This window comes from Chenopodium quinoa, unplaced genomic scaffold (genome assembly GCF_001683475.1).
Source record: "Chenopodium quinoa cultivar QQ74 unplaced genomic scaffold, ASM168347v1, whole genome shotgun sequence".
Lineage (NCBI taxonomy): Eukaryota > Viridiplantae > Streptophyta > Magnoliopsida > Caryophyllales > Amaranthaceae > Chenopodium > Chenopodium quinoa.
In genome coordinates, this window is record NW_018742914.1 from 4,436,762 (window position 1) to 4,460,874 (window position 24,113).

At 33.8% G+C, this 24,113-nt stretch overlaps 2 protein-coding genes across 2 annotated transcripts; both read right to left on the minus strand.

Annotated features, from left to right (window-relative positions):
• Positions 1-1,326: 1,326 nt before the first annotated feature.
• On the minus strand, positions 1,327-10,847 carry LOC110727941 (replication factor C subunit 2-like). Its single transcript, XM_021907533.1, has 12 exons — positions 10,327-10,847; positions 10,163-10,241; positions 9,961-10,040; positions 8,991-9,113; positions 8,754-8,823; positions 8,609-8,682; positions 7,052-7,172; positions 6,897-6,959; positions 3,634-3,693; positions 2,561-2,686; positions 2,389-2,472; positions 1,327-1,634 (listed from the first exon to the last, which is right to left on the minus strand). Exons 1-12 carry the CDS (start codon positions 10,368-10,370, stop codon positions 1,536-1,538), a joined length of 1,023 nt encoding a protein of 340 aa, XP_021763225.1. The 5' UTR covers positions 10,371-10,847; the 3' UTR covers positions 1,327-1,535.
• Positions 10,848-17,254: 6,407 nt separating this feature from the next.
• Positions 17,255-24,103, minus strand: LOC110727942 (probable ethylene response sensor 1). The gene is made up of 7 exons (XM_021907535.1): positions 23,936-24,103; positions 23,773-23,835; positions 21,781-22,716; positions 19,236-19,604; positions 18,845-19,111; positions 18,201-18,316; positions 17,255-18,064 (listed from the first exon to the last, which is right to left on the minus strand). Exons 3-7 carry the CDS (start codon positions 22,681-22,683, stop codon positions 17,827-17,829), a joined length of 1,893 nt encoding a protein of 630 aa, XP_021763227.1. The 5' UTR covers positions 22,684-22,716; positions 23,773-23,835; positions 23,936-24,103; the 3' UTR covers positions 17,255-17,826.
• Between the last annotated feature and the right edge of the window lie 10 nt (positions 24,104-24,113).

Sequence of the window (24,113 nt, forward strand, 5' to 3'; positions counted from 1 at the left end):
TGATCGGGTCATTTTTTGACACGTCTAGGAAGGCATGTTTGTCCAATGTCCTCCTATAATTTCACAAAAAACTTCTTAATGTTATAATCATTAATAATCAACCAATAACTTACTAAAACAGACACCGGAGGTGACTCGTGTCATATCCTGATGCTTTTTTTCCCTCCAAAATTCCTCTTCCTTTTTAGCAAAAAAATTTTTTTTAAAATATTTGTATAATACAATTATAATAATATTTATTCAAACCTTTTATATTATCTTTGTAATAATTATTTTCCTTTTTATCTGATGTTTTTTAATTCCTCCATACATATTTGACTAAAATCTTAGTCCAACTCTTTTAATTGATTCATATTATTGATATTAATAAAATTACTTTAACTTGATTATTATTAGATTTTGTTAAAAAAAAAGTACAGTAATATACTTCATAATAAAAATGATTCATTTAATTTTTTTTTTTTTGAAGCAAAATGATTCATTTAATTGATATTAATGAAATTACTTTAAAATAAACATGACTTAAATCTTTAAGCATGTTTTGCGTGCGGCGTAACCTTTATAACACTGACCACCTTGTAATTTTTTTAATCTAATTCATGAAATTATATATTAATCTTTTGTTTTGCCTTTTAATATAGATTATAACTATATAATATAGATTATAACTATATGTTTTATCAAATTTTATTTGTTAAATTTAATTACTTTTTTTAAAAAAAAAATAAAATTGACTTACCGTGCATGGCTAGTACGTATCAAAAAGAGTAACATGAATGAATTAATATTACCACCAAAAATTGTCAAAAGGTGCCACCCACCCCCTCGTGCTCGATTATGTTGTCACCCTAAACATAATCCTCGATTAGACATAACTACGTGATGTTATCTATCAAGTAAACAATGTTCATATATATAAGAGTCTATAAGTCTATAAATTCCACATAATCATCGCGAAATATTAAATATAAGAGAGTTTGACATATAAAGCTTTCTATTTCAAACATCTTAAAAATCAGTTATTATCATCATGTACTAAAAAATAGTTTTTTCTTTTTTTCAAATTTAGATTTTTTTTTTCCTTTGGGGGGGTGGGGTTTGGAAAGGATAAGTGCCTTACTTAGGCAGAACCTCTCATAGGTCCTTCCGACCCGGGTTAATGGACTAGGCACTTTGAAAGTGGGGAGGAAATAGGAAAGGTAAGGGAATTCCCACCCCAAGGCCTAAAATGCCTCTAGTGGAGTTTGATCCCACAATCTCTAAATTGTGAGATGCAAATTATCCTACTAGACTAAGCTATTCTTGGTATACACAAGGATAAGGATATTCAAACCAACCTCTTATATAAAGGATGATTATTTAGATTATATATCAATTTTTCACAAGTCCTTTGTAGTCAAATTTAGATTGTTGCCCAAAAATTTTAACAGGAAGATACGAGGCAAGAATCTTTCTATCATGATGTCTCTAAAAATTCCATCTGACTTTCATTTCATACATCAGAAACTTCACTGTATACTATGAAGCCAACAGGTCTAATTGGAGAAATCTTGAGCCATGTTACAGAAAGCGCGCATGATGTTACCAGCAACATCTAGCAACTGCAAATACTCGTCTGCTCCATCAACAAGACACTACAAAACATACCACATTAAGGTTTACCGTTATATGTCATATTAACATAAACCACAAGGTAAATGCTCAAGATAAGGTGAAATTAAAAATAAATTATCATTTGACATTCAGAAATCTATACCCACAAATTGATATAAATGCTCATACATTACGAGTCAACCAAAAAGCCTGGACTACAACATATCATCCCCCCTCCTCTAATGTTGATTTTCTGGTTAATTTAGTTTTCAGTTAAGTTCTCTAATGTTAGTTCAGACAGAAATATAGCTAGATCTGGACAATTAACTGAGTTAATAAGCATTAAAAGTTTACAACTAATGACAGAATGTTTCATCAAATAAGCAATTATCAGTCACTACTAGTACTGCTTGTCATACATTATTCTTTTCATCTAATTATTATTTATTAATTACAGATATATTTTCATGTATAATAGAATCTGCAAATGAGTTTTTTTTTTTTTTTTTAATTTATTTTGGACAATATTGCCTCCAATTTCTATTGACCCCCAAGTTAAATTTTCTAAGACGTGTCCCTACTGCGTATGAAAGGTTAAAAATCAGCGGCAAGAAAGGAGCAGAAAAGGGAATCCCTACTACATTCAGACTTCAGATACAGGGAAATGCATATAGATTTCAGATTCAGAATCAGAAGTTGGGAAGGCACACCAAATGAGAGTCCCACACAAAGGCATGAACATATATGACATGAATCGGAGTCATTCCAGCAACAGAAAACTATATGCAAACTAACCTTGTCTGTTTCACCTAATTTTTTGAAAATCCTTGCCTTGTGCTCATCTGACAAATCATCAGCTTCCACGATGATATCAAATAACTGGAAAAATCACACAATTTGAAGTCGCGTGTCATGGAAAACACTTAACAGACAAAGAAGTTGCGAATGAAGTTGAACGATATGCAACCTGAGAGATCATCTGGGAAACTGGATAGCCTTCTGAAATGACATTATTCACTGCTTTGTCAGCCAAATCAAAGTTACCACTCTTGCAAGCAGCCAACAAATCCTGCACAACTTCCTCTGGTATGACCTTTCAACACAAAAGAAAACTATTTAGGCATGAAAACAGTTAAAAATATGTTGTTTGGACAATGTAAGCATGCTGAATGTCCTGTAGAGTGTTGAGTAGAAAATATGATTCCAATTAAAAGAATTATATTTTGATGCAGAAGAGAGAAGATGATCCTTCTTGCTAAAATAAATGGCAATTGACAACCTATTATTTTCTCACTCTGTTTCAAAATAAACGCCCCACTTTGATTGGGCATATATGCCATGCAAAGCATTAACCAATACTTCCTCCGTTTCTTTTTAGTTGACACGTTTCTTTAGTTACATTTGCCTATGCACAAATTCAATCATTAATATCTTTAATTAATGATAAGCAAAAAATATAAAAAGTTGATATTTTGAAAATACATATTGTGACGAATCTAACAAGATCTCACATGACTGTATTTTTCATTACATATAAAGCACAAAACACAGTCAAAGGGGAGTGTGAATAGTGCTAAAGTCAAAACGTGTCAACTAAAAAAAACCGGAGGTATTATTATTTTTTTAATCATCAATAAGTATAAATTATAAAAAGTTGATATTCACTAACATTAGTCAAAGTGGATTATGTGAATAGTGCAAAAAAGTCAAAATGGGACATTTATATTGAAACAAGGGGAGTAGATTTCATACTCTATGCAAAATTAGTATTAGGCATGATGAAAAGTTGGAATACAGTTTGACTGATGAAGAGCTGCCATAATGCTACTAATTCAAGAAAATATATCATTGAAATGTTGGCATTTGTTTCAAGATAGAGGGAATAATGAGTAATTGAACTACTCAAACAGTCATTTACAGACTACAGCTGGCTGTACAAAACTAATCTATTCATTAATTTAACAGAAGCAGTAGCATGGAATGATTAAGTTTCAATAATAAATTCATCAAAGGGGAAAAAATATATTCCATACAGCTTACCCCAGACACACTAATTAAGTCCTTGGAGGATATGGATGATCCATATAAGCGAGCAGCTCCCTGTCACATAGAAATTCAGTCAATTAAAAGAAAGATTAGTCATTCCAATATAAAGTTACTGAAATCTGCACTTGACTCCAACATCATTCTATCAGAATTTAAGATTTATTGCACTAATGCTTATTTCTTTCAACAAGACCTGCAGAAAAATTCTACTACACAATTTTGAGGGTTTTCACTTTTTAGCAAACCATTTTTTTGCTTTCTAGGCCTGTTTCTCTACATCAAATACTTGAGCAAAAAAATATGATTGCAAGTGCTACAAATGACCAATTCATTTATTCCCAGAAAGACAAACCAAATGCCATAAAGGTGTCCTTTCAAGGGTAGTGTGGAGGTGGAGAACCAGGACATATAGCATCTGGAAGCTACAAAAGGTAATTACTATACCATCATATAAACAAAGAGCCAGCAACTTACCGAACACAACGAAGAATGTCAACTATATAAGAATATCAGCTGTTAAAGACTCTTTAAACAATGAAATTAAAAGCAAAAAAGCATGCACTGAGAGGGCATTTCATTAGGGCATCCCATGAAATTTCTCAAATATCAAAGAATGGGTAAAAAGTATATAATTGATAACTAGTTTAGATCATAAATAATGGATGCAACAGCCTTCTATAATTCTGTGTAAACCAAACACAGTTATTTACTAACCAAATTGCTTAAAGATCCCATTAAATAAAATTTGTGGAAGGGGATCACCTAAACACCATCCTTTCAAATCACCAAAAATTACCCAAAAAACATATTCCACGTATGTGTAGCCACCTCATAATGCAAGAAAACACAATTCCACATCTTGCAACTTTTAATGCACAAATTAACATCAGGCAAACTGTTCTAGTGTAGTGGTGTTCAAAGTCAGACTCTTTAAACAAGGTCACATGAAGGCTTCAACTATATTAGGAACCTTAAATATTAAGAAAATGTCAAAAATGAGTAAAATGGAGAGACTTCCATAAGTGACTAGAGACTCCCAAATAGAAATCCAGACAAATCCCACAATCATATTAGAGAAGCATAAGACTTTCAACACATCCATAGTACTACCTCTGTGCTTTTATTCTTTTATCTTCTCACTAACTCTAGCAAGTGGATCCTTTTTAGAATTTTGGGTAGGAAAGTTGGTAGACATTGGTGTTATTATACAGTATCATGTGGACCATGTGGTGGTTTAAGGAGGGATGAAAGGAAATTTTTCTTTTTTAAAAAAATCTAAAATGCAAAATAAGAAGTTTTTTTTTTTTAAAAAAAAAAACTGCTATCTTATTAGAAAATCCAATAGATTAAGAGCTTAAATGGAAATAAAGGAGAGAATAGATACTACTACTTCTATAATCCTAATTCATCTCCTGGGCCAACAATTCAGATGATCTAAAAGAAAGCTAACAGCAAGCATCACTGACCCATTTCCATAAATTAAAAATGGAACGTTATCAAAAGATTTATGGTCCAACTTATAGATGACACCCTAATTACTCCAGCTAGGCAGCTAGAAACGTCATTGCTCAAGCGTCATTAGACACAAGGGTAGCAATGCAACATCAAAATATTGTTTATCCACTTCATAGACTGTTGATGCTAGTATTAAGAACATGATTCACACCACAAGTTGAAAAAGATCTACTCCCTCCATTCTTTTTTAGCTGACACAATTCTTTTTTATATCTCTAATTATCAATAAGTCAAAAGTTATAACAAAATTGATACAATGAAAGTATACATTGAGATGGTTCTAACAAGATCGCTTATGACTGTTATACAATGACTATAAATCACAACACCTGGTCAATATAGAGTTGGTAAAATAGTGTCAAAAGTAACAAAAAGTGTCAACCAAAAAAGAATGGAGGAAGTATGTAACAATATAATAGAGGATTTTAAAATTTAATATTTGAGGTTATTATTCCAAGGAAGACATCTAAACTAGCTAAACAAGTCCCTTCCAAGAACCCTAGATAAAACCTACAAGTCAATTTGATAGATCTCAGATTATTGGAGCTCTTCTTTATAACTAAATCCCCGTCTGCAATAATAGGAAACTAAAAGGTGCATAAAGCATCAAAGTAATAAGATGTCAAAAAGGTAAACATTATGAGCATTACTCTAGTACTATCCCATGTGTGACTTTGGGTTTATTTGCAAATGATATACTATCAAGCTGGATATTTGCAATCTTATCTTGAGCAAGCCTTGGATATGTACTAATGATTCTTTTCTGACCATAATTTTATCCTGGAGATGGAAAAAAATTCTTAGTTGCAGCACCAGCACAGTATAAATCCATATCCACCAACATAATGTTGTTTAGGGGATGAACAAGTAGTTTTGCCTTGCCCTTTAATAAGTCAGACTGTCAGAGATTCATAGTATATGTAATATGTTTCTATATTGATGAACCATAGATTCAAGATCACACCAAATTCTTTAGACACTGTTTTGTCCTTTACTTGTGTAATAATTAGGTTTCTCCCTGATAAATTTTCCTTGTATTAAAATTTAAAACACTGTCATGGAAAAAAAGGCAACATCTGTTATTGTCCCATTCATTTTTTTAAGGTAAGGAAAAGGACCTTTTTTAGTACAATATTTGCAGGTTAGACACTTTGAGAGTGAGGAAGAGTAAGAGATCCCCAACCTCAAGGTGCCTCTAGTGGAGATTGAACCCCCAACCTCAAAGTTGGAAGGTGCAGTGTTCTCACTAGACCAAGCTAGGTTTGGTTCTAATTGCTAATCATGGGCAAAAACAAAATAGGCAATACCTTTATGGAAGTATTCTTCAAGACAAAATAATTTCACACTGTTTTACACTGACAATAAATATTATTTTTAAAACAAATTTTTACAGTTGAAAATTTCAATGGACAGATTGGAGTATCATCTAAATAATCTAGGAAGTGTCTTATCTCTTGTATTTCTGTTTGGTTTCTTTTATACATTAATGTGGACTAAGCTTTATTCAACTGTACAATGACATGCTAACAAGTAATAAGCATGTATCTAATAAAGTGTAAGCTTTAGATTTTAAAACACAAATATAACACATGCCGCACACACATGTGCAGACACATGCTCACTTAAAAGGGAGGATATGAGACATCACAAGCCCTCATATAGATTGATGCATTTATAGCATGCACGTGTATTGACAAGTTAATTTATGTAATTGTAGGAAAAAGGTAAGCATTTTCAATTACCTGCAAGTATGTAATGGCCCGACGAAGATCACCTTGTGAAATGGAACTCAACGTAGTAAGTGCCTACATAAATAACAGATCCTATAATCAATGTTGAGTTAACAGATAAAGAAGTCAAACTACAAAAGTACAAATTACAGGATACTGGTAGATACCTGAGAATCCAGATTGATGCCTTCTTCTCCACATATATGCAAAATTCGACTTTTCATTATGCCTTCCGGAAGTGGTTTAAATCTAAACTTGGCACACCTTGAAGCCAGAGGCTCTATGATCCTGCAATCACCATAGTAGGATCTTGTTATTAAGTTCAAATAATGCAGAATCATTCACATGTATCCTCTCCCAACATCAGCTCAATAAGTAACATTTATAATCCCAAGAGTGGACCAGTGGAAAACAGTTGCTCCCTTCTAACTATCTTCATAAGCATCATGCACTAGTGCATATAGGACCTTCCCTACAGGCTCTAGTTTCTAGACTACAGCTGAATAACTTTTCCTCACAAAGGCGTAGCTCTATAACTAATGTCAGAACCATAATAGGCTTCTTCCTCCAGTCCCATCCAATGGAAGAGCTACTTCTTCTATGGAAATAGAAGCTACAAAAGACCAGTTAGACTTAAATTCATTCGAGGTATGGTGATAAGAAGATTAAGAACAGTGGAATATTTCTTTTCATCAGACACGTGAATATGCTCTAACTTATTCTCCAATAGGATTGGTCCACGAAATTAGGAAGATGATGAATAAACTATATAAACATATACTTACTCTGTTATTTTTTACAAGTAGTTGACAATCTTGACATCACTTTTAACACTATTTACATATAGTACTTAGACTATTCATGAGGGATCTTGTTAGATTTGTATTGTTGTATACTTTAAGAATATTAACATGTTATAATGTTTACTTGTTGACAATTAAAGATATTAATGGTTGAAGTTTTACATTGCCAAATGTGATAGAATTAAAATTGAAAAACTAAAAATGGAGCAGAGGATATAATAAGATTGACAACCAAGAATCTCTAAATAAATGAATAAGAAAAATATTGAAGTTGATTATATGAATGAGCAACAAAAGACAATATAACCTATAGTTAGGGTTCATTATTATTTAGCATTTAGCGGTCTTAACACATAGGAAAAACAAAAACATAACCTATTCAGCTGTTTCTTACGGTGTTACCCAAATTACCTGCTTCGGTTGGGAAAAGAGGGGGGGGGGGGCAAAAGATTTATATATATATATATATATTTATATATATATATTATATATTTATTTATTAAAAACAGATAACAGAAGAAACAAGTTAATAGACAGTGATAGGTAAACAGTTAAACATGAAGAAGCCTCTATTACAGAACATAGATGAAGTAAACTAATATGAAAGTTATGGGTCAGTCATGAAGCAATATGAAATTGAAGTGAACCATTATTGACTACCCACATACCAGAGAGGTCTCGTGCAGTAAACAGATAAAACTAATAGTACAAAGAGACTAATCTATGAAAAGCACACCTTGGATCTGCCCAAACTGAGCCTGACATTACACACTACTTGAACCTCTACAACAAATATAACTTATAGTACAAAGAGAGCAATCTATGAAAAGTAAACGAGTAAAAAATGCAGCGAGATTTTACAGAGAATACCAGAACATATAATTATAATATGACACGAATAGACTTGAGCACTTGACCCACCTGCTAATATAATTACAGATGAAAAAGAATCTTGTAACTTTGGAGTAAGTTTCCATTGTTCGACGCAATGCATTCTGCACAGAACAATGATAGTGAGAAACATCATGCAATAGGTTTATAAAATAAACTGAATACGAAATCACACCTGAGCATCTTCTGTCATGGAATCTGCCTCGTCTAGAATGATAATTTTATAAGGTGGGCAAGGATAACCCCTACAATGTTTCAATTAGAAAATCAGGCATGTCTTAAAACATAAAAGTACATACATGACTGCATGAGAGAGAGAGAGAGAGAGAGAGAGAGAGAGAGAGAGAGAGAGAGAGAGAGAAAATGCAACAAAATCAAGAAATCCATTTAAGCTCATGGTCCAATTCTTTACCCTGCTCGTTGTGCAGAACCTACAGCAACCGCAGCAAAATTTTTTATTTTGGTACGAACAACATTGATGCCACGATCATCACTAGCATTCAACTCAAGCACCCTGGACTTGTAAAGTTCGGGCCTGTAAAATGCAAAGCAACATTAGTCCAACTATTCAAGCAATCGACAGTGAATACTCCAATTGGATATTAGAATTATAATCACAAGGATGTGCCTCTCATTTCAAACTAATCACTATATTATCTTGTGAGATAGAACAAAAGCATTGAACAACAAGTTCCTGTATTCTATTCAAGTATCATGGCCAGAGTTGTTCTTTTAGATTGGGGATTATCACCCTATAGTTTTATACAAAATACAACATTGCAAAATAATGCTACTAAACTATCAAGTTGCCTTAACCATTTAACTTCCATGCCTAAAATGTTATTGGCGTCAAGCCAATCCACATTCCAAAAAAAAGAGAACACGACCTCAATCAAGTTAATATTATTTATTTTATTCTTATAGTAGGGACCATAAGGTCCCTAACCCGACCTAAACTATCACGGTTTTCTAGGTCCAGTATATGCAGGTCAGGCACTTGGGAGTAGAGGGGAGGGTAAGAAAATCCCTACCCCAAGCACCCTGACATGGTAGGATTCGAACTCCAAACCCCTAAGATCGAAGGTGAGCTCCTTACCAAGTGATCCAACACTTTTTTGGTAGCTGAACACTTGAACACTAATATGCCTAAACAAACTCTTTTTTCCAATAATCGTTTAGTACATGCAACTAATAATACTTAAAATAAATCACTCAAAAAGATAAAAAAAAATCATTAAAATGGGAGCAAAAAAAATCAAATTTAATGTACATCTTAAATACTTAAACCTAAAATAACTTCATTCATCCAATCATATAATAAAATAATCAATCTTCCAAGAATTTCAACAATCTTTTGTGAAATTTAGCAAAATACTCCATACCCAAAAAGCTGATGAGCAATGGCAAGAGCAGTGGTGGTTTTTCCGGTACCAGGTGGACCATAGAATAGCATGTGAGGACACTACAATAACCCAAAAAAATCCAAAAAATAATAAAAAAAATGGGTAAATTAATTATAGGGTTTTTATATAAATAGTGAAAACAAAATTCAACAATAAAAATTAAAAATTGAAATTAAATTACATTGGTGGTTTCGAGGGTGTTGGTAAGAACTCGAATCACTTCATCTTGGTGTGCAACATCCTTCACTTGCTTCGGCCGACTGAAATTAATTTACAGAAATTAAAAAAATTCAGATTTTGTATAAAATGGAAGTAAAGAGAATAAAGTGGAGAAAATTTGCTTACTATTTTTCAACCCAAGGTTGAGAGCTCTGTAACAATGGCGCCATTTTCTTGTCTCTGCGCAACTCTTTCTCTCTCCTTCGTTCTCTTTTCCCGCTTTTTATTTGGAGTAATGAACTACTCGTAATCACTAAACTAGCAAACAAATTGGAGGAGAAAATAGAAGTACAAGTTCTCAAGAGGGTTTTTAAATCTTTTCACAAATGTCGTCGGGGTAAAATTGTCATTTAAATACTTTTGGAGTTGGGGGACTATAAAAGGGGCGTTTCGAGGAAGTTAACTCGTTATTCTCTCTTATTAATGGTGGAGTTTGGAAATTCTTTATCAATGGAGGTCGAGGATGACAAACACTTATCATTTGAGGATCATAGGTGAAGCTAGTTTAGGCGATATATTTATATAAAAATTTGAAAAACTTACAAAGATTTTGAATATTCTTCCATACAAAGAGATACTTCGAAAAGCTTAGCACAAGAGAATAGTACGAGTACAAAAAAAACAAAAACAAAACAAAAAAAAAAAAAACAAAACAAAAAAAGAAAAAAAGATTTCTTAAGAAGAATTTGCTTGTATTAGAGTCGTAAAAGTACAATCTTACTGTGTTAATGATATTTTAATCTTTGCATCAACTTTGACATTTATATCCTTGCCTTTTGTGATATTTATATAATACATTTGTTTCTTTTTATTTGTAACAAACGAATATTTTACATTTCACATAAAGTACCCCTTGTTGCAAAAAAAAAAAAAAAAAAAAAAAAAAAAAAAAAGGAAATCGGTACTCTTCAACTTTTTATTCTTTTCAATAGTAAACATCAAAAAATCAAATTTTCTTTGATAATCACCTATTTGTAAAAGTAATTCAATGGTAACATTAAGGAATTTGGAAAAATATTAACCATGGTTAATGTTTTAAAAGGGAGGGAAAAAGAAAATGTCTATAATACCCTTTTTTAACAAAAACCCACCACCCACTTCTTCCCCCGTAACCCCTGCCCGCCAGCTGATTCCCCTGCTTCCGGCAGGCGCTGGCTGCGCCCACCAAGATCCTATTGTCACCGCAACCCCTAAACCACCTAACCCCGAACAACCCAGCAGTGAACCCCTGTCGCATCTCCTTTCCGCGTGTTGAACCACCTATCCCTTCCTATAAACCCTTCTCTCTCCCCCCACGAAACCCCCAATAACCATCAACCTACCTTTGAAAAACCCTAATCCGCCCTCCTCCGCCATCGCTGGGGTTCTTGTTGTGGTTTTTCGTGGGTTGAGATGATTTTTCGAAGGGAGGGGTTGTTTTTAGAGAGTTTAGGGTTTCGTGGGGATAGGGAAGGGCTGGTGGTTCGTGGGCGCCGGAGCCGGAGGTATGGGCGCGATCGAAAACAGGGTGGTATGGGCCTGGCTAGGCGTGTGGTGGCCTACGGTTGTCTGGCCGTGCTGGGGAAAGAGTGGTTGGTGTTTTTTTTTTTAATAATTAAATTGTTAAAAAAATAAAAGAAAAAACTAATTTTCAAGGATATAATAGTCACTTCGCCTTTAGTCAACTATGATCAGGCTTATTATTGTAGGTTAATCTTGTTGTTTCAAAGAATACTATAAGAAGGGGGGATGAATTGTAGTATGAGAGTTTAGCCAAACTTTTTGCGGAATTAAAACTAAGTAAGCTAAAGGAACAGAAAGATTAACTAAAGGAACTAAAAGATGCGAGAGAGATTTTTACGTGGAAAACTCCTTGGCCCTAACAAGGAGAAAAATCACGACCACTTGAGATTTTGGGAAAAGAATCTTCACTAGAATAGGGCAAATGGTCCTATTACAAACTAAAGACTCAAACTTCAAGCTCCTCAACGAACTTGAACCTCGAGGAAGAAGTCACCCAACTTGTCACTCTTCTCTTCTCTTTCTCTCTTCTCTTTCTCATACACAGAAGTTTACTCAAACTTTCCCATTCCCCAAATTACAACTCGAAAGAAAAATAAACTCTAGTATAAGAACATTAAGAACACTCTGTATTACTTATGTGGAATTGACACTTGACTCGAATTAAAAACTAGAAAACTTATGTGAGCAAGGGTGAGTTTTTTCATCTGAAATCAACAGCTATTTATAGACCAAAATTCGTTTAGGAAAAACTTTTTTGTGCAGCAAATCCATTACGCCACTACTCCAACCCACTAAGAAGATCATGTTCCTAAAATTAAGGAAACATGAACTCCTCAATGTGCAAGACCATGACTTGAAGAAAATCATGGGGAGTAGGCCGCAAGTTTTTAGAGATCATGGAAGATTTTATTTGCAAAAGATATTTTCGAAAATTAGAAATAAAATAAAATCTTTTTAGTTAAGAAAAAGATATTCGTTTAAAACTTAACAGTTTTCCTAAAAACTAGCATGCACAATTTTATCTTTTTAGACCAATTCCACACAGCTTTTTCGAGTGTAACTAATTTCTTATACTTACCTAAATCCTAAAATATAAAAATATATTTAGTCTTCATGTTTCTCTGATGAAGCTTCTACTCCGAGGCTTCTGTTCCTTGGAAGGAACTTCTCTTCTCTGGTGAGGCTTCTTCTCTTAAGCTTTTGTTCCATGAGGGGAACCTTCTCTTCTCAAGTCTTCATTTCTGAAGCACGAGTTTTTGTAAAGGAGCTCTTCTTTATGGATAGCTCTGTTTCTTGCTTTCCTGTTCCTCATGGTAGCTTTGCATGACATTTAATTCTCCTAGTCATTGCATCTGACCACACACTTAAACAATCAAGCTCTTATTAGTATGTAAGCAAGTGAGGTTGTGTCATCATCAAAATAATTAAGTCCAACAAATCTCATTAATGTCACCATTTAATTAGTAACACAAATAGATGATTTCCAAATAGAATTTGATTTTTTGATTTTATCATTGAGAAAAATAAAAAGCTTAAGAGTACCATTGAATTTTTTTTTTTTTTAAAAAAAAAAAAAGAAATAGTAATAGTAATAAAAAAAAAAATAAACAATTGAAAATCACTATTCTTTTGGTTTCGGTCACTAATCTCTCTTTTATTGTAGACATAATTCATAAATTGCTCCTCAACAATTAAGTAAATCATTTATATAATTATAGAGTGATTATTTAACCACAACCTTTCAAAAGCCAAATTCTCAAATCTCATGCATTTGAGTTTTTTTTTTTTTTTTTATTTTTTATTTTTTATTTTTTTTTTTTAAATGTGTTGTTGTTATAACATCCAATTAAATAACTTCCAGTTCATTTTTTTTTCTAATAACTTCCCCATCTTATACACCGTGCATTAACATGGATACAATCTAGTTAGGATTAATAGTGGAATATGATGGGTATAACTATGAAAGAGGAATTGAGGCAGTGTTGATTGTGAAAAGCATACAAGGTGGTATAAAAAGAGAAGAAACAAATATGAAGTAAGAGAAAATATATGAATTATAATTGCTTTCATATTTTATGGATGTATATATATACAGGGGAGGGATCTGGTGAGAACACCTATATATGTGAGAACACTATACTTATGTGAGAACACTTCAAAATTTAGAACATTAGAAGAACTTTTTAGAACATACGCAACATCTTTTAGACATCCTCGTTTCTAATAATGCATGAACCCTAGGCATGATGTAAGAAAAGGGTACCTTACATGACCAAAAAAAATTTTATTTGCAATAAATGTAAATAAAAGACAAACAAAAATAATGTTTTTATTTAAAGAAGTAGTCTTAATCCACAATAAAAACTTTGCGAAATATCAAAAATAAATTTGCTCCTAATAAATCCTAACAAGTCGCTGAAGCCATGAAATTCATTGGAAGCAACCGATAATAAGAAGATCAGAGTAGAATATTTGGTGATAGATAAACTATTTTTGCTGCTAATTATCTTGTTCAATATCATAACGGTTGCCATAATATTAATTAGCCAAAATTAAAGGGGATGAATTTCGGTAATTGAAGGATATGTGAAGTGGAGTAATTGGAAAATTTTGTATTTTGGGAGCTATTATTCATGGAAATTGAAGAATAAGGAGATGAAAAGGTGAAAAAACATTGAAAACTCCACCTAATTGATTGATTTGACAGCTAAGTAATTAATGTCAATTGCTAAATAAGTAGAGTAATTAATACTCCCTCCGTTTCATAATGTTAGTCCCATATACTATTTTGGGCATTTTAAAAAGTTCTACCCATATTGAATATATTACATTTATGACTTGATTTTTTTTTTTACTTTAATTGATTGTGGATTGATAACATGACTCTAAGTAGGGAAATTTTTACCTTAAATTATGCAATTATGACTTGTGCTTTCCTAATGAAAAATAAAAAAAGTTAAATAAGGTAAACTAATTATGAAATCTGTTATATTTTAATGTTAGATTCCAAATATATTTGTTTTCTTATTTTATGTGATTGATTCCATATGAGACTAATATTATGAAACGGAGGGAGTAACTATCTTTAGCTTAGTTTTGTATGGTTTTGCTAGGCAAATTACACGCAAAGACTTTTCAAACAAAGCCCATATAAGCTAAAGTATTTACAAATTGTTTTATTTTTTTTTAATTTTGGGCCCCCTTTTGGCGTGGGTCGTAGGTGATCGCACCCACGGCCTACCCTCAGGTCGGGCCTGCTTTTAGAACATCATACTTAATGTAGCATAGCTTTTAAAACAATATGCAACTTTAGAACCTAGAGTCAATGATTCTTAATATATGTAATATTTGTTAGACAAATGAATTTAGATTTTCAAAATATACTTTTATTTAGAGCATGATATTCAAATTTTAAGACATTGAACTCAAAAAAAACAAATTTGAACATATGCAATATTTTTTAGAACATATGTAGCATATTTTAGAACATATGTAACATTTTTTTAGAACATACTTAAATTTTTTAGACCATAAGATGTGATTATAGAACACGAATAGAAATTCGATTTTTACAACAAATTGATTCGAAATCAGTTTATTCTTGATTTCCAATGTAATATAAAACAAGTTAATTGTTGTTTTGTTTCTTAAATTCAAAAAAGATTCCTTGAAATAAATTTCAAACTATGTATAGTTGCCCAACTTGATTTATTTGGATGAAAAAAAAAATTGATTTCACATATTAAACTATCAATTAAGCTTGGTTTACCTAAGATTAAGCTGCAAAACTTGAATTCTTGATTACAATTGTGCAAAAGTTGATACAATACACACAAAATTCTTGATCATGCGGTGGTGGTGGTTGTGGTGGGAGAGGAGTGAGAGTGGTGGCCATGATGGCAGCGAGAAGAGAAAGAGTGCTGGTGGTAGAGGTGGCGGCAAAAAGGCTATAAAACATGTGATGGTGGTAATGGAGGAGAGACTGGATAGTGGTGGTGAGGAGAGGAGAGGAGAGAGAATGTTGAGGTTGAAGATAGTAGATTGAGTTTAATTTTGAAACATCAACTTTAACATTTTTTTTTATCACAAACGTGGGGATAGGAGAGAGAGTGGTGGCGCGGCGGCAATGGTGAAGCCGTGAGACATGAGACAGTGGCAGTGGTGGGTGTTGGGGAGAGGAGAGAGAATGTTAGGTTGAAGATGATGAGTTTAGTTTATTTTCAGAACATCTACCTTAACATATTAGAATATAGGTGTGTTTCACATACAAAGTGTACTCACATAAGAGATGTGTTCTCTCTCTCTCTCTTTCTCTCTCTCTCTCTCTCTCTCTCTCTCTCTCACACACACACACACACACATAAAACTATATAAAACTTAGGGGTTGCCACACTTTTTTTTTTCCGATTGTAAGCCCTAAATTCTTCTTTAATCTAATGTTTCTAGACAATAAAGTACCAACAGTATGGAGATTATAGTCAATAATTCCTCCATGTAAGGTTTAGTCAGTTCCCTCACGGTGGGATTTTTAGTAGTATTTGTTTGTTTTTCGTGAGTGCAGGGATACAAATTTAGAAGATTCGTAAATTTGTGGAATTGCGGGTATATTGATATAGAGGTGCAAATTTAGATTTAGAAAATTCGTCTAGTAAATTTGCCGATCTTGATGACCAATCAAGTTTTATCACCTTTATGACTTTACATTAATGGAGTTCCGTCAAGAACGATGCGAAGACATCTAAAATTATTCATAAGTGATGTCATTAGTTTAGGGGTGTTTAATACTTGGACTGTGAATTTAGATCTCTTAAGGAATGATTGTCAATGCCGAATGACTATTATTATTTAATGAAATCACCCCTCCCTATCCAAAAAAAAATTTACTCCGTATTTTCTTATCTTTTTAAGTTCAATAATCTAACTTTTTATTAACAACAAATGGTTAATTTTGAACGAAAAGATCGGATGTTAATGAGGAATCAAAAAGTGTGATGTCCTAAAAGATGAAAATTTTGAAATGTTAGATCCTACTTTTACGCTTAACTCTACTAAAAGTGTATGGATTAGTTAACTTAGTTGTCGTTTTGAGTAGCTTTATATGGCAGCTTAAGTGGCATTATGAAAGGAGAGTAATAGAGTATATGGGGTTTATGCTCCTATCATTAACACTACTTGAGGTTCTTTGCAGCAATTCATGCAAAATATTGGAGTTTGCCGACAAAATTTAAGGGTTGTTAGAATTAACAGAGAGAAAAAGTATATTGGAGAGAAAAAGAAAGAGAGGGTTTAAATTCTGAGTACGTGACCCTCACATGAAGGGGTCAACTCCGGAAAACAGGGCCAATGACTCAATGCCTAGAAACCAGGGTAAATGGATATCTCGCAAAAAAAAATCTGGTTTTACATGTCATTTATTTTTTTAAAAAAGTTTTAAAAGGCAACTTCGGACAAATTTTCCAAGTTATATAAATGACCAAAGTTTTGCATTAGCAAAAGCAAAGCTCCAAATAGCGCAATTATGTACTACTAGCATGTCAGGAAAAAAAAAAAGTTCATGGAGAGCGATTCCTTTTATATCCCTACTTTTTTCTTACTATGGCCAGAAGAGGTTTAAAATGTACAAACAGCCAAGTGCATTCATCATGAATCAACCAAATAGCTGAATCAAGTATCAGAAAATGACCAAGAAACAAATGATATACATAGCAGAGCTCTAACAATGAGTCGTAACAGATGGAAAAAAAAAAATTAATTCTCTCAATCCTAATAAGGGTAGATATAGTCCAATACTAGTAGTTATTGGCTACTCTCCCCTCCCTCTTTTCCAAAACCCTCGCCTTTTGACTAAGAAATGATACGAAGATGGAGTTTTTAACTTCATGTTTCAGCACAAGTGGTTGCTGCAACCAGCATTTTAAATGCTGAAGCTCAATTTTATGAATGTGAAGCTGCTGTTCCCAGTCCTCCATTTAGCATCTTGGTAATCCACCCTCTCTTCCCTGTCAAATTAAGAGGTATATTGGTGTTTAGCAGTTGTGTGCCGCAATAGTCTTTATCTTCTAGTATTTTCTTGTACTGTGTAACTACTGGTAGAGACAGAAGCGGCAGCAGGCAAGAAAAGCATCAGAAACTTCTTTCATAATATGGGAAGTTTGAATTGATGCCATCATCGTCTTTGAACATTTGATTGCTTAAATACTCGGTACTCCCTTGTTCTCCATGAACTTCAATTCCAACCTGTTGGACTAAGGCATCACTTGGATTTTTGCACAACCCAAGTTTGACCAGGAATGTTGCTACAGTTCCCTTGTCTTGGCCTTCGCTTTCAATCCAAATTTGACCACCCATGAGATTTACAAACCTGTTTCATCCATAGTTAGACCAGGGAGAAAAAATAACATATAGACGTACAACATTGCAGTGAACCAAAAGGTATCCAAAATTTAAGACTCAAGGTATGCAGAACCTAGATTGGACAAAAAGGCTAAAGGGCTTACCGTTTGCAAATAGCAAGTCCAAGTCCAACACCAGTACTATTTCGGTTGAACTGAGTAAATTTATTGAATAGCAGAGGAAGATCCTGTGGGTTAATACCACATCCTGAATCTTTAACCTGTAAAAGTGTCAGATTTAGTACCAATCAGTGACAGCTGAGTAGTAACAAGATCCAAAGATGCCTTTTCCACTTTCCATAAATAGAGAAGTACATTTAGAGACTACTATTTAATTAAAAAAACAAATTTCAACAGATGATATTGATCACTATTCACTACAAAAATCAAATTTAATCTGTAACAATAGATTTGACATTTGATACACTTAAATCAGATACTCAGCCATCAATTGAAAATCAATCATAATCAGTATAAATCAGATCTATTAATATAAATCAGCAAAAGCAGTAATAATTAACTCAGTTCAGTTTTTTCAGGTAAAAAGAAAGAAGGCCTTAGTTGCAGGTGCAACTGCATCAAGTATATCTTTAATATATGAAGCATTATTATATACTATGGTAGTAAAACAAACGAAAAAAAACAAGTTAAATTTTTTTTACAAAAATAAAAGGGGAGGGCAGGGGGTGGCGGGAGGAGCATGTTGTAGCAAAGTAAAGTCAAAAATGATTTACAAGTGTGTAACCAACCTGCACTCTCAAGTAGAAGTGACCTTCACCCGAGACAGGGTAAAATTCAGAAGCTCGCCAATCTCTCAAAGATTCTGCTCTAGCAACAGATGCAGTCACTGAAATATAACCTTCTTTTGTAAATTTTACAGCATTTCCAACAACATTTAAAATTGTTTGCATCAGCCGCTTTTCATCACCAAAGGCACAGATAGGCACCTCCGGAGCTAAGCCAAATGTCAAGGACAGCTTCTTTATGGATGCAATAGGCTTTATCAAATGAATAACCTACAGCACCAGAAGAAAAAAAAAATACTGTTGGATTAAAAGAGCATCATAAGCTAGATATCAAAATTCCTTAAGATGAATGAAGTAGAATCCAAACAAAAGCTATCAGAAGTTACAGAATTACCTCTCTGAAAACCCCATGAAGATTGAAGGTGGTAGTGTCTAGCTCTAAGCTACCATCTTCTAATTTGGAAAGATCAAGCACATCACTGATCAATGTCGACAACAGGTTGCTACTCTTGAGTATAATTTCTAACATTACTCTTTGTTCGGGTGTTAGTTCAGTCCCCAAAAGAATAGATGATAAGGCAATAATTGCATGCATTGGTATTCTCATCTCATGATTCATCACTGCCAGAAAATCATTACGAGCACGAATTGCCATCTCCGCCTCTCGACGAGCCAAATCCAAAGCAACATTCTGTTCCATAAGCTGATCACGAGCTCTCATAGATTCCTCTAGAATTGCAGCATGAGAAAGAGCAACAGCTACCTGTAGAAGCAGATGCAAAAGAAAATTGAAGTCTGCTTTATGATTTCCTATTACACGATCAATGAAGAAGATTTAGAGTCAAAAACACCCAAGATATACAATGTCTTTGTAATCTAATAGCAACACAGGATTACAGGAACACAGGAGGCTGAGTAATTATCTATTCAGAGATCTGTCCTACGACTCTCTAAAAACAAAAGAGATAAAGAATCACAAAATGAATGGAGAATGTGAAGGGAAGGTAGGGGTAATGCAGAAGTAGGTTCAGCAAAAATGTACTCGTAATGATCTATTATATTTCATAGGAGATCTTGGTCCTTTATTTATAGTTCTTGCATTGACCAGTCTTGAATTAGGTGTAGCTATATTACAAGCTCATGTTTTTACGATCTTAATCTGTATTTACTTGAATGATGCTATAAATCTCCATCAAAATTCTTTTTTATTTATAATTGAAAAAAAAGCGAGGTGAGGTATTTATGGTATATAGCTTCATTTCCCCGTGGATCTATTATAAAATACCCTATTATAGTAATCAAAAGGAATACACTGTAAAAAATATTCAAATCAAATGCAAACCCTTCAAAAGTAGTCACCAGAGGGCGGTGATAATGAGCTGCAAAGTTGTCATGTTGATCTCCTAGGTTACACAGGAGCCTGTTGACAGGCATTCAATTCAGAGTTCAATGAGCCACAGTAATCTAGGAAAAAACATCAGGTTACAGTTGACAATATGTGATAACGTCATTACAGCTTAATCAGACTGAATGCATTACCACACTAAAGGATGGCCATGACCAGAAAGACCAAAGTAAAAGGCTTCTCACTTCTGCTCCACTTCTTAGCTTTTTTATTCTAATTACCATGATGTGAGTAAAGAATAAGAAATATATAGCAACATGGCAACTGGAATTAGCTTAGTTTCTAAAAGGCAGGGAGGCAGGGTACGCAAGAGAGACACTTGAAGATGAGTATTATGCTGTCTAGTCTACAGCAAAAAAAACAACAACAACAAAGTCTCAGTCCCATAATGAAACAAATTCGGCTAATATTTGAGCCATTCGTGAAAGGTGTAAAACAAAAAGTAAAAAAGGATAAAGAAAGAAAGCAAGGATAAGTGAAAAGGTGAAAGTGGAAGAAAATGAAACATAGTGAACATGTAAAGTGAAAACCCAATTATTGAGGATGTACAATTAAAATTTGAGAAATCTTACAAGAGAGGCCTAAGAGAAGATAGGAAGAGAGGGACATGTGAGAAAAAACAGAGAAACAGTAGAGAAAACCTCAAGAGTACATTTTTGGAGTCATGTTATGTCTTTCAAGTAGATTTTCTACTTCCACTCCACTCCATTAAACACCATACTCTCCTCGATCCCCAATAGGCTCATATCGCTCTCAATCACCAAGTTTTCTTAGGTCTCCCCCTACCTTGACAAGTTCATCACTTAGTCACTCTTCAAGCCTCCTAACTATTGCATCAATCAATCTCCATCTTACATGGCTAAACCATATTAGGTAAACCAAAAAGTGTAACCCTTACTTTCTTCCTAATTATCTCATTCCTCAACTAATTCTTCCTTGAAAGGCTACACATCCAATGTAACATAAGCATCTCCACCACATTCGTCTAATGAACTTGACAACCCATCATTATATATATATATAATAGTACATGCCATTCAGTAGAATCTTCCCTTCAATTCATTAGGCATGCCAGGATCACATGCACCATAGTATATCGTCTTAAATTGAACTTGTCCATTCATCCATGACTGTGGCAAAAAGAAAAAGGCTAAGAGCAGAACCTTGTGTTGCCTAGACTAAAAATGTATACTTCTGAACCATCCATTTTATCTACTTTACTATTTGCTTGTTCTATTCTTTCTTTGTGATTCTAGTAAAAGCTAAGATTGGCAACATAGCATTTAACCTTAGCAAACTTTTTCCTACCCTGGGTGACTAAAACACAGACATAATGCCATGTTGAGAGAGAGATAGAGAGAAATGAATAATGTGATATCTGAATATACTCAATGTCACAGAGGTAAACAACACTTGTATCGATATACTAGGTTAACATTGATAGGGGAACCTCATAGTTCACATATAAAATATAATTTTCAGCAAGTGCAGTTGTTAATATGCAGCAATAGTATGAAAAGCAAAGATTCGCAACCTGATCAGCAACAACTTCCACTAGCTCCAGCTCATGGTCCCGAAATTTCCTTACACCATCAGATGGGGTTACCAGAACCATCACTGCATAGGTTTTTGCCGAGACATCTGGCCAGTCATTAATTTGAAAATTAGAATGATGTAGAAGGGGAACCCGAACAGCAACAACATCAGGGGGTATATATCTTCCTGCAGCTGGTCTAGTCCTCACTAGTGGACATGTATGCGGTATTCTTACTGCTCCACTATTGTTGAATATTTCAGCAATGAAAGGAAGGTTCATTGAAACAGTAGATCCAACTACCATTGAGTGGTTCAAAGTGTGAGAAAGTCTCATTGTCATGCCAGTTTGTGATGGCATCCATAATGTACACTCCTCTAGATCAAGTGTTCGACCCAATTCAACAAGAGTAGTTTTCAGTATTGTGTGTCTGTCAAGTGTGCTTCTGATCTCATGAGTTAGCATTCTAACATGCCTTCCAGTTTCTTCTTGGGTAAGGATAAGACCCATCTCCCTGTCAAGCTCCTCAGCCCTATTTCTCAAAAACATTTCCCTTGTTTTCACACTTAACAAGTCAGGAATAATGTGGACAAGCATCAATGCTGTTACACATGATACAGCAGCCGTAGACATTTTTGCTATGGTCATCACTATAGCAACTGTTTTCGAGTGCATGGAGAATGTCCACAAGTTTATAAGATGTGTTGCCCCGCATAAAACAATGAATGCTCCAAATTGCATTAGCACCCATCTATATGGGAAGAATGCTGACTTCTGCACAAAATAAATGAGCTCCAAAGGAATGGAGAAATAAGCTAGGGCAATAAAAATATCCGACAGATATTGGTATTTTACTAGGAGCTCATCTTGCCACAGTGGATATATGCAATCACATGACTCCATCCTCTAATAAATTTTTCCACCGCCCAAATTAACCTGAGACAAGCAGGAGAAGCTTATAAATACTTTCACCTTGTGCTTGGGTATACTGATGCTTCTAGTTTAGAGCATCAACAGAGGGGATAGAAAAACACTGTTAACCATGACTAATGAGGTTTAACATCAACACATTATAAATAAATTTAAAAAAAAATAATTCATTATTCAATTTTCAACCACATTCAGTGCATACCATGTCTATATTTCTAGGTACATAATTACAAAACCAATAAACAAAGAGGAACTAACGAAAGTGACAATAGGAACCAACAAATCACATACTTTATCCGTTCGACTTAAGAATAACTTTTAACCCCAGGACTTAAATAAGGTCAGTTCTAGATGCCCAATAGATCACACAGGGAGCACACTGACAGGCACAAACCCTATAGGATAAAAATTATTGTAGATTTTCGACGAAAAAAAAAAAACACCTAAGGGATTGATTCATTCATTTGGTTTTCTGACATCCCATTGTATGATGCCCCAAGCCCCAACTATACCAGAAAAGCACCTTCAGAGTTCAAGCAAGTCCATCGCTTTCGAAACGTTTAAGCAACATAAGCACAGAATTTCCCAAAACTTACAAAATCAGATGTCAAATATTTCACTCCGACCCTATCAAAGAAATTCACTAGGACAACACACACACTGTCGCTTAAAGGATCCAATCTTGATATCGGAACGATACAGTTGCTCACGTTCAGCTACACAAATGGCATACCCCCCACCTCAAACAACAATCTCATCATAAGAACACCAAGTAAGGCTGAAAAATGAAGAATTTGTTCATCAAATTATTATTACTACATTCAAGTTGTTCATAAGAATCATAACAATCTCATTAACAATTCAATCTTGGATCCATAACATCACATAAACAAATCCAACATGAATCCCAAGTTAATTTCCCATCAATCCATTCAATTACTATTCACAAACAACTATTAACATCACATCACTAATCCCAATAAATAACAAATGTAGAAAAATAAAATTGATAAAAAAAACTGAAACAAAATTAAATTCAGAACAAAACCCATTTTCACTAACCAGGCATTAGAGCTCCAAACCCTCACATCTGATCCAATCAACAGCATTCAGCAAAAAAATCACCTACCCACAAAAAAACAAAAAGAATTAAACAAAACAAAAACCCATTTTCCCTAGATTTTTTCAATACTACCAAATTAAATAATAGCAGTAAAGACTATACCTTTGAAATCCCAGATTATTTTTCTCCAAATAAAAAATAAAAAAATTGTGGTGAAAAAAAAAAGACTAGTTTCAAAGGATTTCTACTGTATGTAATAAAAGTAGGAGAGAGAAAGTAAAAGATTTATAAGGAGTAAGAAAGAAAAATAGAGATTTGAATGGTGTGCGGAAAAAAACAA

Excerpts from the sequence above, each read along its gene's own strand:
- LOC110727941 (XM_021907533.1), bottom strand. The coding sequence starts at position 10,370 with ATGGCGCCATTGTTACAGAGCTCTCAACCTTGGGTTGAAAAATA. Across the intron at positions 6,960-7,051 it reads GCATCAATCTGGATTCTCAG|GCACTTACTACGTTGAGTTC; the intron begins GTATCTACCAGT and ends TTATTTATGTAG. Across the intron at positions 2,473-2,560 it reads TTTCCCAGATGATCTCTCAG|TTATTTGATATCATCGTGGA; the intron begins GTTGCATATCGT and ends TGATTTTTCCAG.
- LOC110727942 (XM_021907535.1), bottom strand. The coding sequence starts at position 22,683 with ATGGAGTCATGTGATTGCATATATCCACTGTGGCAAGATGAGCTCCTA. Across the intron at positions 19,112-19,235 it reads TTCATGGGGTTTTCAGAGAG|GTTATTCATTTGATAAAGCC; the intron begins GTAATTCTGTAA and ends CTGGTGCTGTAG. Across the intron at positions 18,065-18,200 it reads GGACTTGCTATTTGCAAACG|GTTTGTAAATCTCATGGGTG; the intron begins GTAAGCCCTTTA and ends TGGATGAAACAG.